General features: G+C 35.5%; 2 protein-coding genes and 1 long non-coding RNA gene across 6 annotated transcripts; 2 read left to right on the top strand and 1 right to left on the bottom strand.

Annotated features, from left to right (window-relative positions):
* The first annotated feature begins 484 nt into the window (after positions 1-484).
* Positions 485-12,624, top strand: LOC120260867 (pentatricopeptide repeat-containing protein At5g04810, chloroplastic). Of its 4 annotated transcripts, XR_005536515.1 has the most exons (12): positions 485-1,208; positions 1,698-1,825; positions 2,780-2,920; positions 3,488-3,574; positions 4,106-4,259; positions 4,802-4,861; positions 5,021-5,449; positions 5,531-5,826; positions 5,971-6,100; positions 6,382-6,950; positions 8,752-8,801; positions 12,540-12,624. XR_005536515.1 is itself a non-coding variant. In XM_039268443.1 (10 exons), the coding sequence occupies exons 1-10, from the start codon at positions 489-491 to the stop codon at positions 6,868-6,870; spliced, it is 2,634 nt and encodes an 877-aa protein (XP_039124377.1). In that variant the 5' UTR covers positions 485-488; the 3' UTR covers positions 6,871-7,057. The 4 variants fall into 4 exon arrangements, 1 of the variants encoding a protein (XP_039124377.1); XR_005536513.1 differs by lacking the exon at positions 12,540-12,624 and having other exon boundaries at positions 8,752-8,924; XR_005536514.1 differs by lacking the exons at positions 8,752-8,801; positions 12,540-12,624 and adding an exon at positions 7,274-7,445.
* Positions 11,133-18,264, bottom strand: LOC120260874. The gene is made up of 4 exons (XR_005536516.1): positions 18,138-18,264; positions 17,895-17,995; positions 17,653-17,767; positions 11,133-12,629 (listed from the first exon to the last, which is right to left on the bottom strand). It is a non-coding gene; the product is annotated as an uncharacterized LOC120260874 (long non-coding RNA).
* Positions 12,925-14,031, top strand: LOC120260871. Its single transcript, XM_039268447.1, has 2 exons — positions 12,925-13,333; positions 13,445-14,031. Exon 2 carries the CDS (start codon positions 13,472-13,474, stop codon positions 13,805-13,807), a length of 336 nt encoding a protein of 111 aa, XP_039124381.1. The 5' UTR covers positions 12,925-13,333; positions 13,445-13,471; the 3' UTR covers positions 13,808-14,031.

Genomic DNA, 18,264 nt, shown 5'->3' with positions numbered 1-18,264 from the left:
TATGGACATTTTAGGAGGAAAATTTAACTTCAAAATAAATGCTACATTACAAAATAAAATAAAGTAAAATATTTATATTTATAATTTTATTTTTACTTCAATAAAAAGACTTTAGGCCATTATCAAACGGTTTTCTTTGACGATTTGTTGGAAAGAATTAATAGCGTAATTATTGGAAAAAAATTCATAAAGAAGTATTTTAATCAAATGCTTTTGAAATTTCTTTCAAAAATAAATAAACAAGATTTAATTAAATAAAACTATATATGTTTTAATTTTAGTGCTAAATTTATAAGAGTTGCCGGGGAACATAGTGAAGAGTAGTAGTACTTCACAGAGCTTTATCAACCTAATAAGAGAATCCGACCCGATAAGAATCCGACCCGCCAATGCGGGTGTGCCGCAGCCACAGCTTAAACTATCCGGTTCCGCTTCGGAAGTTTTATATAAACCCTCGAAATCCATCGAGAAATGATTTGATTGGAGAGATGGATTTGCTATCTTTCCCCGCTTCTTTCTCTCCCGCCCAGTCCGCTGCCAAACCCTCGTTCGCCGTCCGCTGCTCGCCGGAGCCGGCCTCCGTCCGACGCCCCGTCGTCCCCTCTAGTCCTAAGAATCCACCCTCCCCCAACCCCCTCTCCAGTAAGCTCTGGCTATCTAGTAAGCTCTCCCCTCTCCCTTCTCCTGCTCCTACTCCACCCATTGAAACCCTAGAACCGAAGCCACATTGTGAGGACCATGATCCTCCATCTCCGCCCCCGCCGCAAGAATTCCGGCAAAAGGGCCAGATCTTTGTGGGAAACCTCCCCAAATGGATCAAGAAGAAGGAGGTCGCTGATTTTTTTCGGCAGTTTGGGCCTTTGAAGGATGTTGTGCTGATCAGAGATCATGAAGATCCGGAGCGCAATATGGGGTACTGCTTTGTGATCTACGGTGGTCCGATGGCCGATGAATCGGCGGAGCAGGCGGTGGAGTTTGATGGAGTGGAGTTTCATGGCAGGGTTTTGACTGTTAGGATGGACGATGGGAGTAGGTTGAAGGCTAGGGCGGAGGAGCGGGCACGGTGGGCAGCTGGGAATGATAAAAGGGATTTCCGGTCTCAATGGCACGAGGAGAATGACAGTGCTTGTCGAAGGTTCAGAAAGGTTCTTGAGACTGAGCCCAAAAACTGGCAGGCAGTGATTAATGCATTTAAGAGCATACCAAAGGTATATAGTTTGCTCGTTTGTGAAATAATTTCTTGAATAATTGGTTTCCCGTCGACTGAATTTAGTTTGATATCTTGAACCTTTTCATTTAGTAATTGATTATAAATTGTGACCGTATCTGTAAGAACAGATGTTTGAGCTTCTGTAGACAACCCATGGGCTTGCTGATTTTTGGATAGATAGAGTCTAAAGGTTTAAAATTGTTAATTTGTATCATTTAGAATTTGGAAGGTAAAGGGCTTCAAGGTGTGGCTTACTTTATTTGGCTGGACCACATTGATAGACTTTTTCAAGTCAGCCTTATATTGTTTGCAACTTTAATTAGTTTCATCTTGAAACAAATACTTGTTTCAATTGAAGCTGAACTTGTGGTTGACTAAGGTTTTTCCTTGGCTCAATCTGTGATACTGAACTTCTTTAGACTATAGTATGTACCATGTAGTCTAGGTGCTGTGCATGTACAAGTCTTGAAAGCTTTCTTCTTCCCAGGCTTCTAGGGGAGAGTACGGCTTGATGGTTAACTATTATGCAAGACGAGGTGATAAGCATCATGCTCGCTCTACTTTTGAAGAAATGAGAGCGAAAGGAATAGAAGCAAATTCTTATGTTTTTACCAAGTAAGAGCAGTTTCATCCCCTATTTTTTTGGGTCATTAACTTCATTGCCATTGTCAGATACAAATGCCGGCCTTATGGTTTGTGGTAACTGCTAGTTGATGAAGTACTTTATTTGTTTTGTATTGGAAGTTCTGGTCCATTTTTATCTTACTGCTTGTGCTACTTTTAGTCAAGTTTTTTTGAGGCCTGTGATGCATCCATTTTCTTAAGCGTGCTGCAAATAACCTGCATTTAGCTTATCACATTTGCTTTTGAAAAATTCCATTGCCTGAAGAAAATAGAGAACCTGTTGGTGAGGGCTTGTAACATGCTTTAGCCTCTAAGCTGTATATAATAGCTATTAAACTAATTAAGGGTAAATAAGTATGTACAATGTACTTTAAAGATAAGAAACAGATAACTCCAAGCACATATAAAATAAATTGTTATTCTAACAGGTACGATGCCCCAGTGCTCTGCCTGCGAATGAGTCAATTTTATTGGTTTTGCCCTACTAATGATCGCCTTAATGTCTTTTGATTGGTCTCTATTGTGTTCTGACGCATACTACGTGCATGAGGTGAAATGACTTTATCAACTGTAGAAGGTTAAATTTCCAGCTAGCTCACATTACACAGGCTAAGCATAGCAATTTTGTATGAAGGTTCTATTTTCGGGAGATGGGTCAGCTTGATCAACTAAGCTCAGTCCATTAAACTTTGCCTGTGTCAAGAAGCTAGGATTGTTTTTGGCATTATTTATCCCTTATTGATTTTGATTCTTTTATACTTGATATGCATTATGTACATTTTTATATATGCTTGACCAAGTAATGTGGATATTATGCACAACAGAACCTTTTGATTTGTAAATCTATGTAATATATTTCACACAAGAGTAGATGGAGTCCTTGTTCCTTATTTGCTTGTGCAGTACTATTTTTCTCCTTCATTGAGGATAATTCATTTTATGCAGCCTTGTTAATGCTTATGCAGTCGCTAGAGATATGCGGGGTGGGCTTTCTTGTATTGAGGAAATGAAAGCTGAGAACATAGAGTTGACATTGGTGACTTACAGTATCCTAATCAAAGGCTTTGCTGCTATTAATGATGTTGAGTGAGTAACAAATTAATAGGTGCACAAAAATTTCCTTTGTCTTCCTTTAGTTTTTGTTTTTTCCCTGTTCACACATTGGGATCAATGTCTGTTGTTCACTGAGATCTCATAAGAAGTAGATTAATGTTACAGGAAAATGCAATGTGATGTGCTCATGGTTTCTGGTGACATGTCGTTTTCATTTTACATTCTGTTGTTCCTAATCTTAGTTTGTATTAGTTTGACAAACAGATAGCCTTTACTGGTGGTTGACTGGTAGAAAAGGTTTTCTTATTCTTTATCTAGATACTCATTTCCCTGCTTTCTAACTGATGCACATGAACATAATTCATGAAACATTTCATCACATCTGAGATGTTAATACAGTAGAATACGCATGCTTTGATTCAACAGTTTCAGTTGCCAATTTAGAGTTTAGACGTGACAGACTTTGCCTTTTGAACTTTATAGTTTGTACTAAGAGATTTGCTAGTGCAAAAGAAATATATGTTTTTGCTGTTGAGGTGTTGCTATTTGGCAAGCTGGGTTTATGATTTCTGCCTACTAATACTTGTGTTGCTTTAAAAGAGCTGCAGACAAATATTTTAAGGAAGCAAAGAGGAAGCTTACATCCCTAAATGCCGTCATATACAGCAACATTATATATGCTCACTGGTCAGTATTTGTAGATAGATATGACTGCTTTATTTTAGTATGTTGTGTGTGTGTTTGCAACCATGTTGGGATGTCATTTGACCATGGATACTTCCAATCCTTGCTTTGCTTTTGCTTATTGGGCCTTTTTCACATAATTCTTCCAAGTGCAACAGGACTGCTTATTGTGCAATTTGATGAATTCTTGCTCATTTCAGTAGAAGATATATGCACAATGTGATGATATAATGCTTGACATTTATCTCCTCAATAACAATTTTTCAAAAACAGATCTCCTTTGAAGATAACCTTCAATCTCAAGGCTTCTTTGCAATGGCACTCACAACTACAACCACCTTCAATTTCAAGGCTTCTTTGCAATGGCACTCACAACTATAACTCTTTGTCTATTTTCACATTGTACATTTCTATATTTTCACCTTTTACATTTTCAGTGTGATGGGTAGCCTTGGGTGTTTATTTTTATTTTTAGCTGAGGCCTGTAGTTTCTATCACCTCTTACCAAATTGCACATTTTTAAACACCATGCAGCCAAGTTGGAAATATGACTCGAGCGGAAGACTTGGTTCGTGAAATGGAAGAACAAGGGATTGATGCTTCTATTGATTTATATCACACTATGATGGATGGTTACACAAATATTAAGGATGAAGAGAAATGTCTGATTGTGTTTGAAAGGCTGAAGGTAGGTCGTGGAAATTTTCACTCACTCTTTTAACACTTAATATCTTCAATCTTTTGGTGGATTTAGAGAATCAGGGACTAATATGTATAGAAAATTTTGTCAAGATTAAGGCGACCAATTCCAACAAAAGAGCAAAATACAGGAACAGAATAGCAAATGAAGAAAACTTAATTTTGGATGAATTGTGTTTACGTTGTACTTTCATTGTTCACTAAATTACCTGATCCATTATTTCACTGTTGTAAGCTTTTACAAACACTTGCATAAGGGATTGCTTTTTTTTTTTTCCTTGCATTTGTAAGTGAAATCAGTTTGGGCAACCTGCTAGTATAGTTAGTATATTCCAAATGGAGGAGAATTTTTGGTGTTGATGAGTCCTTTTTTGGAGGCATTTAGGCTAGCAATTCCTGTTCAATAGTTAATTTGTTGTGCCTGAATTGCTTTCGGCATTTGTCATGCCTATGCTAATCTCCTGCCTGCTATCACAAGATGTATGATTTGATTGATTGATTCATCATTCGTTCTTTCACATATTGATGCAGGAATGTGGTTTTCCGCCATCAGTTGTCAGTTATGGGTGTCTTATCAATCTATATACAAAGGTGCCTATGTTTTTTTTCTAAATTGCATCCTATTGGTTATCTAATTGCTATGATCTAGTGAACTGGTCTGCTGATGTTATTTTTATTGATGCCTTGACTAATTTTACTTGTCATGCTATTGGTTTTATAGGCAATACTGATTTGATTGTCCTTTTATAGATTGGGAAGCTCCCTAAAGCCCTAGAAGTTGTCAACTTGATGGAATCAAGTGGCATTGAACACAACTTTAAAACTTATTCCATGTTGATCAATGGATTCATCAAATTAAATGATTATGCAAATGCTTTCAGCATCTTTGAGGAAATGTTAACAGCTGGCCTAAAGCCCGACGCTGTTCTTTACAATATTATCATCAATGCATTCTGTAAGATGGGTAACATAGATCGAGCACTCCGTATTGTTCACGAAATGCAGAGAGAAAGACACCGACCATCAGCTCGAACATTCACCCCAATCATGTATGGGTTTGCAGAAGCTGGTGATGTGAAAAGAGCATTGGAAGTCTTAGATTTAATGAGGCATGCTGGTTGTGTTCCAACAGTAGAAACCTACAATGTTCTTGTCCTTGGTCTTGTCCGAAAGCATCAGGTAGTTTTGCATGACTTCAAATTTGTTTCGTTTTTAATATAGCAGTTGATGAGTCAATCTGCTTATTCATCTATTTTGTAGGTGGACAAGGCTGTCGGAATCATTGACAAGATGGTACTTGCTGGTGTAAAGCCCAATGAGCGTACTTACACAACAGTCATGGAGGGTTATGCTGCTGGTGGTGACATTGGCAAGGCTTTCGAATATTTTACCAGAATTAAAGATGAAGGGCTCAAGCTAGATGTATTCACATATGAAGCACTACTCAAAGCATGCTGCAAGTCAGGTCGGATGCAGAGTGCCTTGGCAGTTACCAGGGAAATGAGTGCTCAGAAGATGCCAAGGAATACCTTTGTGTATAACATATTGATTGATGGGTGAGTTTGATCTGGTTTTTGATATCCATCGGCATGCATACGTTTCTCATCTACAGTGTACATTGTTTTTCACTTGGTTTCTCAAATATAATGACCATGACACTATCACTTCACTCCAAAATGACACTTGCTTTTATTACACAGATGGGCCCGTAGAGGGGATGTGTGGGAGGCTGCTGATTTAATGCAACAAATGAATCAAGATGGAGTCCTTCCTGATATTCACACATATACTTCATTCATAAATGCATGCTGCAAAGCTGGTGATATGCCGGTAATTATATCACGGACAAAACAACTGATAGTATATTTTGCTCGTTTTGAAACATCCCAACCTTTTTTTTTTTTAATGCATGGCATCTCATGATGCCATGCCATTTCAGAATGTCCAAATGATATTTCTTGTTGATTCTGATTTATGATATCCCTTGAGCATTAGTCCTATCAGACTTGCAATGCTTATAAATTTTGTTCATGGGCAGGAGGGCTTTGTTCAAATAATTTCATTCAGTAGATGCTTTCTATTCAATAACCATCTTAGACATCTTTGTGCAGAAAGCAATGGAAATAGTTGAGGAAATGAAGAATGTTGGAGTGCAGCCCAATTTGAAAACATATACCACTCTGATCAAAGGTTGGGCTCGGTCTTCACTCCCTGAGAAAGCTTTACAATGTTTTGAAGAGATGAAGCTTGCCGGATTGAAACCAGACAAAGCCGCCTATCATTGCCTAATGACATCACTTTTATCAAGAGCGACAGTTGCTGAAGAATACATTTCTTCCGGTATACTGAACATCTGTAAGGAAATGGTCAAGAATGATTTAACTGTTGACATGGGAACTGCAGTTCACTGGTCCAAGTGCCTTCGCCAGATAGAGAGAAATGGTGGAGTACTCACAGAAGCCTTGCAGAAGACTTTTCCTCCTGCATGGAATTCACATGAAATTTATAGAGCAAGCGATATCAGTGCAAGAAATAACAGAGATATAGAAAATGACGATGGGTATTCTATTGAAGAAGAAACCAGGTCACTAGATTGTTGACTTGCACAAACAACGATAGTAATGGCTATGATTCCAGACTGCACAATTCAGGCTCAACATTGGCCACAGTGCCATCTCAGGTATTGACTTAAATCATTCATATCTTCATGCAACTATTACCATCAGTTCTTATTGACATTAAATGTATGTTATAGTTTTCATACCTGGTAAGAATTAGTCAACACTATCTGAAGGATCTCTCTCTTACATGCATTGTCACGGTGCATGTGATAATTAATCTAGCTTGAACTGAAAAAAGAAACCGTTTCCTTGAAAAGCTATCCATTGTATTGGTTTTTGATAACTGTATCCCTTGGGGATGTGTGACATGTATAATAGTTTGGACCTAGTTGTTATTTGGAAGTTTTATCCAGTAGGACCCATCCCTTTATCTTCACTGTAGGGCAAAGGTACTGGAAGATGTCACTTAGAAAGTTGACGACCATGTCATGTGTTTGGAGCTGTGCTGTGCCCTAATACTAAGCTGGACTGAATTGGCGGTTCTGCAGATTGTTTTAGGATCTTCTGTGTTTTTTATTAGACATGTTCTCTTTTGTGTGTGGTAGGGGGAAAACATTATGGGTCCGTTTGGTTAGAGGGAATGGAAATATGGGGATGGGGATGGGGATGGGGATGGAGAAGGGGAAGGGGAAGGGGATGGGAATATAAATAGGAAAAGGGGATTGGGGATGGGAACAAAAGTAATGTTTGGTTGGAGGGGATGGGAATAGGAATAAGATAGAGAATAGGAGAAAATTTTAGTAAAATTACTTTTTTACCCTTTAATATTTTAATTAAATAATATATCTTGTAAAAGAAACAATTATTATTAAATAGCTCCAATTTCTATAAAAAAATAAATGAGTTATTCATTTTCTAAATAAAATTTTAAATTTATACATTTTAATTGATGAATACAATTTAATTATTTTTATTTAAAATAAATAAATGTTCAAATTTAATTATTTTTAAATCACTAAAATATAAATAATTTTAATATTTTAAAAATAAATACAATGTATAACATGTCATTTCTTAATTTTCATCCAATACGATGTAAATACAATATAAATATAATGTATAAATACAATGTAAATCATTAACATTTAAATAAATATAATATTATAAAGGGTAAAAAGGTAATTACATCATCAAGGCATGCTCAATCCCCCCAAAAATGAGAGGGATGAGCATGAAGGGGTTGAGGGGCATACAATCCCCCCTCAATCCCTTCCCATATCCCTAGGTGCATGCCCAAACATGGGCATGCACATGCCACAAGGATTGATCCCCAAGGATTGGGGATCAATCCTTGAATCCAAACATGCTATGAGCAATAGGCTTGCAATATATATATTTTTATTTATTTTTTTTGTTTCTTCTTTTTTCTTTATTATTATTTTTAATTTATTTTTATCATTATTATTTTAGCACCGTAAGCCTAACAAGTGATTACTGCCTATGTTTAATGACATCAGTGATATAATGCCATCTATTGGAGACTTTGATCATCAACTCTCGTGTGTGTGTGTTTTTAATGAAAATGAATAAATTATGAATTTATTATTGGCTAAGCAACGTATAACACAAGAAACAAAGAGAACAAGGATGATAAACTATAAACGTGTGCCTCATGGTTTTGCCAACATGTTTGGTAGGATTATTTTTTTATTTATATATATTTTTTTTTGGTCAATCTGTCAGTAATGCTCTAAACCAATAAGTACATGTTATGTGGTAATACAAATCAAACTAGATCATTAATATGTTTTAATGCTTAGTAGCATAGTTTATAAGGTATTGGTATATTTCATTGTTTTTATATGTGAAAAGATCCTTCTGTTTTTGGATTCTTTATTTATTTATTTTTTTATCTCTCAGCTGGTTGGCAGCACATAAGTCACACGGATAAGCAAACAAAAATGATCCAGGTAAGAACAGAGTAAAGATGAATATGATTCACATTATGAGTAGTAAAAACAAAATCATCCAAATTTTTGAAGCAAAAAGGATCCAAGGAGACATGGCACTCTAATTACTAAAGATTAGCATAACATTAAACACATCTTACAAGACAAATATATATATATATATATATATATATATATATCTTAAATTGCTCAAGGTAATCATCCACTTGTTAAAGCAACAAAAAGCACAATGACTGAAACCTGACGTTGCACTATATAGACTCATTAACACCGTACTGAAAATCCGAAAATCAGAGTTTGACACGCCATGTTGTAGAGAAACAATGGAATTGAAGAAGATGAAAGAAGAAGAAAAGATTGAACAGCTTCCCTGCACGCTGTCGTTCTCTTGATCCGAGTCATTAGGCACACGGCAACTTAATTACATGCATATGGGCTTTGAGATTGAGTACACACAGAATTTATTGACCATCAAAAAGGAACATAGGAAGTAGGGACGAGTGTAAGTTGGATAATAATAGGAACAGGATGCAAGCAGTAACAATGATAATAAAGTGCCTTAAATTAAAAGCAAAATAGACCAGCTCCTCTTCCCCCCCTCAATCCATCCATTCATCCATAAAGATGGAAACTGAAAGAGGTGGACCTTCAATGTTCTTTAATGGATGTCTTTCAATTCTCTCATTACACACATCTCTCCATCTATCCTTCCTTCCCTCCCTCCAAGTTAGCCTTGTTAATGGCTTATCAATGACCACACCTGCAAATCCCTGCAGCTTCATCGCTGCACTGCATCAATGCTCCTCTATTCCTATCCCTCACAAGGTCTGATAATGGTGATTTAGCTTTAGGCCATTTTTTTTTTTGGAATAATAATAATAATAATAATAATATTTTTGACCAAATAGGTTGGCTATCAGCTACAATTGATTTTTTTTCTTGTTAATGTGTTGAAAAACCTGTTTAATAAAAAAATACTCCTCCGTTCCTTTTTAGTTGTCACATTTTAAAGCTCTTCTTTTACTTTTTTATTTGTTACATTAAAAATTTTGTATAGCATTAAATAATTTTTTTTTCCAAATTTACTCTTTAATTTAATGTACTTGTATAATTTTCAATAAATTATAGTCAACTAAGCATTAAATTATATACTCCACTAGTGTTGTTTTAAATAGTGTAATTTTGAAAAATAATGAAATTTTTTATAAAATATAAATAACTAATTAACTTTAACTATTTTTTTTAATCGGTGTAAACTAGATAAATGTGATAAGTAAAAATAAACGGAAGGAGTAATTTATAAAAGCAACGACACAACACAAATTATATTTGATTTTTAAAACCATTTGACAAGGTAATAAGGTAACTTTGGTGCTTTAAGAGTTGACAAGTGAGTGAGTCTTGTACTAGGGGGGAACAAAAAGAACTACTAGATCTAATCAGAGGACTAGAAGGGATGAAACTCTTCCCTTTGACCAACTAGAGCTAGAGAGAGAAAAATAAGAGAATGATGTGTCGTTTTGTAACTTAATTCAAGTTGTAATTGTAAGTAATATTCCATAATTTGATTTGAGGGATCAACTTCCAATAAATCAAAATCCAAATCAATTTATTAATTAAGAATTGACAATTAAATTATACTGACCATAAGTTTCGTCCCTAATGGCCAAAGCGTGGGGGCGTGGGGACGTCATGAAAAGAAAACAACATGTTTGAAATGAGTGCAGCCTCAATGAACTTACTTACCTCTGATTTAATGAACCACAAAGAAAGAAAGAGAGAGGTTGGCGAATGAAAGCAAACTTGCTTTTAATAAAATTCAATGAAGAACTTATTTCAACATGTTGAAAATATCTCTTGGTCAACACCGTCCATGAAAGTGTATGGTTTTCATGTTTGATCAACAACTTCTTTGAGTTAAGAGGGTGCACAAGTTGTACACATATATCTATATATATATATATATATATGTATGTATGTATGTCTATCTATATACATACATTTACAAGTGATGTGTCATATGTAGTGATTTCTTTCATTTAAAGTTTAAACATGTCATTAGCGTGCAAATTATAATACATAAGATATATGTCCATGCTTGTATCTGTATTTTTTTTATTATTATTATAATGATATGCATGCTATGCTTGAGCTAATTATACAAACTCCATTAAAACCTTTCACTGATGATCTTGATGAAAGATTTCAAAACAATACTATTTTTTTAGGGTTCTAAACATTTACCAAAAACTCACCTACTTTTGAAGTCATGTCTTGCACTACATCACAAAGGAGGTTTATATTTCAAATGAAGCATTAAATGGTGCTTGGTGTTTATGGACTAGCATGTAATATTAGAAATATTCACTTGATGTTTGCCTTGGTGGGTGGAAATTAAGAGCACTCAAACAAAAGCTCAGTCCAAACAAACAATATAAACCATAAAAAATAAAAAAAATGAAAATAAAAACTTAATTGAATGATTTCAAGTTGGAAACTATTAAGTTAGAGATTTGACTAAGCACCCATCAAGAGTTGGCCACTTTCAATTGAATGTCATGCAAAGGTTCATGGAGAAGAAGTTAAAGGCTCTTTAAGTCTTCTACAATGAATGCATTTGTAATTTTCTAACCCTACCTTTAATTAAGTTCATTAAGAGATGGGCACATGGCTTGTTCCTATTCACCAACTAATTGCAATGAAAAAAACATTAAACTACTAATACATTATGAGAATCATATGTTTGCATTTAGTTTATCCAAGTGCTTGAGTTAATGAAAGCTTTAACAAGTCAAACACTAATAAGAGCCGTAAATGTTAAACATTTAATTGAATTGATATGAATCTAATCGTGATAGATAATGGGATCAATTTAAAATCCTCATCCAATTTCTCCAGCTCAACAATACATTTTGACTTTGATTGGATAGCCTCAATCAACTACTAATCTGATAACTTTTTCAAAACCCTCAAACAATTAATATTTCTTCTCTACCACAATCACATACCTACCCATACAAAATAATTTAAATATGAATATCCCAAGTTCAAAACTACTAAATAGCAAGGCAAGCAAGGTCAACCTTTGTATTTTCCTAATAAAATGTCAACCCAATACTTGGCTTATCCTTATTATAGATCAAAGTGAAGAAGAGTTAAAGAAAAATGTAGAGAAGTGGATCAAAATCTAATAGTGGAGAATGAAAGGGAGGAGAGAGGTCACAAGGTTGTGACCTGAATGCATTCACATGTATCAAAGTGGGGACATTAATTGTGTGCTTATGATATGAAGTAATATTAATTAGTTATATAAAGAAAGAGTAAGATGAAAGAGTTGCAAAGCCACACGGCGCATCCTTCATTCAATTGCAAGTAATGACTCATTTACTAAAAGTTGAGTGTATTTAAGACCCATTTATTAACCCAACGAGATAACCATTCAATTCCATTTACTAGCTACCTACAAACATCTGGAGTACCTTCTTCAATTTCAAGTTCTAGAATTAGTAAACTCTTAAATAAAATTTATTTAATAAATAAAAGAAAAAATCCCAAAGAGTGATGGAGTATGTATGAATAATAAATTATGGTTTCAAGAAGACTTGCAAAAATTTTTAGAAAATGAATTAATGCGGTTCAAAAAGAAACATGATAATTTAACAGTAAATGAATTGCATGGTTCTTCAAATGAAACTGAAATAATTTTGTTTCAAACTAACCTTTCTTGGTTGGTGCAAGGTGGATCATCATCCATGCGGTCAGAGTTGTTCATTGCCGCCAAACAAATATTCAGCAGTTCCCACAGGCTCCGTTCAACCCAATATATACCTGTGCCCAGGTCTGAGGTCTTCATCATCAAAATAATTAATACACATAAAATTATCTTATATACATAAAATGTATAAATATCATATGCAAGGTTTACAGCATCATCATGGATATGTTGACATTATAAATTTTTTGCTCTTCTATATATAGAAATTGACTGTGCTTTTCTTCGTTCTTCCACGCAATGAATGAAGGGCTGCACCTAAAATTGCAAGGCTTACTACAATTTTCTCCATTGCTAACCTAAACTCTTTAGACTCTTTACACCACTATTAAACAAATCTCCAAGACCTCAATTAATTTACTTCCTTACTTTTGCACCCTATTCTTCAATCCCATCCAGCCTCACCCCTATTTTATTATTTATTTGTTTATTTTTCTCCTCTCCCTCTCAAATGCTATAATCCAAAAGAGATAAAAGAGATATAAAACAAAAGAGAGGTAGTAAAGGAAAATAAAGTTTCTGTTTTGTATTAAAGAAAAGCCATCACCCCCTCCCTCCAAACCCACCTTATATAATGGCGCTGGAGGCGCACCACCACCACCACCCCCAGAAACAAACCTATCTTCCTGCTTGTGCTGGAGGACATCCAAGCAGTTAGTTCCCTCAATTAGGAGCTGCTCACCGGTTGAATCCATCCCAGTTGACCTTGAGACTCCAGCAAAAACTCAAGCAGGGTTGGCAGAGGTGTCTTAGTCTAAAGGTTCATGTTCATATTGATTTCTAAGATGTCCAGTGACTATAAAAGCAGTCTACAATTCTAAATTGTCATCTATTGATTTCTTCTATCTATATATTTGTTTGTGATTTTCAGACAGGTAAAACTTTCTATTATAAGAGGATGAGCAGGAACAACGGGAAGAGTCCAAAGCTGGACCTGAAGCTGAATTTGTCACCACCACCTCTGAGAGGCAACACTTCAAGAGCAGTCAGGGATGGGGAAAACTCACCAAATGGATCCACATCGTCCACCTCCCCTCCCAGCTCCTGCGTATCATCATGCTCTAACAGCCCGGAAGCAACGTCCATGGTTCTTGCAGGCTGTCCTAGGTGCCTCATGTATGTGATGCTCTCTGAGGAGGATCCAAGGTGCCCCAAGTGCAAGAACCCAGTGCTCCTTGACTTTCTTCAGGGAAACAGCAGCAACAATACTACCAAGAAGAACAGGAAAAGCTAAGAGCTTTGCTTCTTATCATTAGGCCTATCTTTCCTATTGTTATAGCCTTATAGGTTATCAAGTTCTCTTTCAATTAATCTTTTTTTTTCTTTCTCCTATCTAAGTTGGTCTCTTCTCTTCATTCCCCTGTTGTTTCGGTTTCTCTTTTGCTAATGACAAAGAAAATGTAAACGGGGCCTAATCTGAAGAAGACATACATAGTTCCATCTAGTTCTTTTCTTATCTTCCAGGTGTTAGACCGGCAAGTTAAAGAATCCAACACAATCGCTCAGAACAACCGCTAAACATCAATGTGTGAAGTCTTATACAAGGACGCATGTACTTTATAGCAAGGAGCTACCTATATGGAACTTCTTTACTATAAGACTCATACATGTGGTGTAAATACCTAGTGGCATTCAGAAGGAAGACTATTTTGGTTTTAAGAACCACTAAAACACAAATGAATGCACCGAGTAATTGAGACAGTTGTGGATAATTAAGGAGATTACGTCAGATGATATATACCAATTTATTTCCACCCCTATCACCACCATCATTTCTTTTTTATCGCTTCCCCTCAAAACAAGCCAACATTCAAGTCACCACTAAATGCAAGGCCATCACTGCTGCCATGTTCCACTTGGGCTGCAGCCATGCATTGCCACCTCTTCCTCTTTGTTCTGTTTCTTCTCAAGGTTTGACTAAAAGTGGATAACGTCTCAACTCTTTTTAAGTATGCTTTGCTGCAACTGAAAACTAATGAGAAATGCAATTCATGGTAGAAGTTTGATGGTAATTCTTGGAAAAGAGTAGCAATGGAAGAGTAAGGAAATCATGAAGAAACATAGAGGCCGATATATTTTGGATAAGTCTCTGTTAACAAGTAAATTTTACCGAAGAGATTCTAAACTCTCACGCTAATGCCTTTCTACACCAAGCTAAGTGAAATCAAGTTAATGTGGTGAGCTCAAAGCACGTGACTCATTACCCATATTAGGTTAACTGGCAGATGGATACTACTATCAGTAATATTATTTCACTTCATGTGCACAACAGTGAAGGTCTTTTGCTGGTTAAAAAAATAAAATAAAATCTAAGAAAATCTTGATTTACGTAGAAAACTATCTCTATACATAACAAAATATATCTAGGTAAGTGACAAGAAATAGAATCTCTTTGAAGACAGATCAATATACCAAAAGTACGAAGATCACTTTCAAATCATTGATGGTCCATTTTCCTCAAACATCCGAGTCATGATGGCCAACATACATGGTTCATCTTCTTCAAGCTATCAAAGAAATTGTTAACAAATCAGTGAACAAAACCGATCAGACAGCATGCGAAGTCCATGTGAGGTGACACCGACACTACTATGTAGCCTGCAGTGACTGATGATGTGCCACAATTAGGGCACACAACTTCAGTCAAACTAAACAGCAGGAATTATGCAACTACTACCAGTTAAAATTTTCATCTGATAGAATCATAGACTGCACATAAAAAAATTCAAACATGAGCATGTTAGTGTACCCTAAACTGTGAAAGTGGATGAGGAATTTCAATTTTGCATCAAGGAACTATACGGGCTCAAGCTAATTCCAGAATTACATTTCAGAATAATGCAAGCAGCAGGCTTATCTGGTAGACCACTGAACAAAATCCTATCCTAGTGGGTCATGTAAAATATAGATTAAACTAGAAATTTATCCATTTCCTTGATGTGAAAAAAAAAACCAGATGCAAAGCATACAAATTAAAAAGGAGCAGTTAAAACTCACAAAAGAAAATGGAAACATCACAGCAAAAGATGGCATCAATAGTTCAACAAATTTCTGACACTGTTTTAATAAGCATTCAATAAACCACAAGCTGAAATATGCTACACATGCCAGTGACATGAAATTGGAGGACAGCCATTTTAAGTTGAAAGCATCTTCCAAACTGCAAAATGGTTTAAATGAAAGGTGTAAAGGCATTTGAAAAGTCTCTATAATCGATTCTTTGATCTTTAACAATAACTCTAAGGGAGCAAGTAGAGAACATAGTAAAAACCAAGTGAAGAGCATGATGTCATAAACAATACCTCATTATAATATTGGGTTATCAACAAAACTCTTTGCCCGTGTAATCAGACATGAAATCAAAAGATCTGTAAGTAAAAGCATTGCCAAGAAAAACAATGGCTAGTCTACCTCAGGCAATTATCTTGGCTGTCTATCATTTTTAGGTGTCTCAACATTCATGCACCCAAGTAGCACAAGAGAACACACATGTGAACCCCTATAGAACTGCAGCAGTATGACTGCTGAGAAAAATCAAGAGGCAAATAGTCAATGAATAAATATTTCAACAAGTAGGCCTTTAAATCCACCAACTGATATTTGGCATACTCTATTATTTAGATGCAACTCAATGGTGCACACTAAATGAGTAGGAGAATATGTGAGTGCCAAGAAAAATTTAAGACCTTGGGAAGCCACAGCCATACTTCAACATTTTGGATAAAGAGATTATTCTTTAACAAAATTATCTAAAATAGCATTACAAGAAGTTTTCCGGTACATTTTTTCTCGTAGCTACCAAATATATTCAAATTCAAAAGTTTAATATGAAGAAACCAACAAGGTCAGGAGCTAATACACAAACAAATGTTACAAGAAAGATCTATTATTTTTCATGTCTGTCATATTCCAAAGCATAAAATTTACGAAATGATTTGACGGTAAAATCATACTAGCTAAAATGCATTTCCTAACAAACCCCAAAATGTTAAACAGCATTAATCTGTCATATTTCAAAGCATAAAATTTAGGAGATGATTTGGCAGTAAACTCATACTAGCTAAAATGTATTTCCTACCAAGCCCAAAAATATTAAGCCACATTAATCACCTCCCACATTAACAAGAAGTGAACAAGACCAGAACGTTAAATTGAAGCCAGCACTTACACATTCAATCATTCATAGCCACTTCCAACTACAAAATGGGTTAACTTAAGGTTGGCAAATACCTAACAAACTGGATTACGTAGCCCCATCTAAGCAAGAGGTTTAGCTTCACTGTAGTTGCATATGATATGTTTCTTGGCAACAATGTACACATTCTAAAGGGTATCCATCATATAGGTGCATCACCATTCCTAGTCTTTGTTTCTTCAGATATCCATAAGAATATAATATTTCCTTAAATGACAAACTTGGCAGGCATAACAACCATATATAGAAGGAAGAATCTAAGAGAGATATATAAAATATGTTAATAGAACCATGAAACATTTTGCCAAACAAAATTTCGAACTAAGAAAACCAAACAAAAGGACTGAATTAAAGTAAGTTGCTCCCAAGGGTGGTATTAGCAGATGCTCCAAGGTCAATTCGATATTCACATAGCTAAAAAATTAATATTCCATTTACCTTATCAAAGATGGCTCCACACAAAGGACTCAATATTCAAATGCCATAAAATGTGCCACTATGGGTATTGAAAGGACACAAGAACAGCATCAAAAAGCCTCACTGTAGTTCATAAAATCACATTTTCAAACTATCGCTACCACTGATACACTTGTGCACGAAAAGCAAACTCCTAATTTTGTTGAAATAACAGTAATGAGTCTCAGTTAAAGCTGAATGCATTTTCCTGCACTGGCGGTAAATCATTTACTATGACCATAAACACATTTTCAAACTATCACTACCACTGATACACTTGTGCACTAAAAGCAAACTCCTAATTTTGTTGAAATAACTGTAATGAGTCTCAGTTAAAGCTGAATGCATTTTCCTGCACTGGCGGTAAATCATTTACTATGACCATAAACAAGAAAAAGCCGACATGAAAACAGATGTGCACAATTTACCTTCATCTCACAGCTAGAACATCTACCTTCCACAGGTGATGGGCAAACTTCCATTCAACCTCCATGAAGAACATATCTGCAGGGCTCTCATTTATTGAAAACTTAATGAAGGTATCTGTTCAAAATAACTTGCAAAAACATTGTGCAGCACCAACATCAAGACTTGAATGATCAACACTAGTTTAGCCATACATCACTGAAACTAACGCATATTCAACTCTCAAATATGGAAGCATGCATACCTTTAACATCATAAGTTTGGAGAGTCAAAGATGACTGGAGTCAGCTTGTTACATCCTACAATTCATCTTTGGAAGTGCTCACAGAAACATCAATCTGGACCCTTTGCATGGAAAACAAGAAGCTCTAACTTGAGACAAAGAATTTATAAAAACAAAAAAAGCTGCCGATAAAGAAAGTTGATAATGATTTTGATATCAAATTAACATATACAGAATAAGGTTATGATCTTAAATGAGAATTACCTAGTGAAATCTAGAAGATCTGGGCCTTGAGCTTGAACAAGGAATTGCATCAGAAATGGATCTTGCACATTGTCAAGTTGGCAAGGAGCTAATTATAGATGAAGAAAAAAAAAGAAATGTAGTGTGC

This window comes from Dioscorea cayenensis, chromosome 5 (genome assembly GCF_009730915.1).
Source record: "Dioscorea cayenensis subsp. rotundata cultivar TDr96_F1 chromosome 5, TDr96_F1_v2_PseudoChromosome.rev07_lg8_w22 25.fasta, whole genome shotgun sequence".
In the NCBI taxonomy this organism is placed as follows: Eukaryota; Viridiplantae; Streptophyta; class Magnoliopsida; order Dioscoreales; family Dioscoreaceae; genus Dioscorea; species Dioscorea cayenensis.
This window is presented reverse-complemented; position numbering and strand designations above follow the sequence as displayed.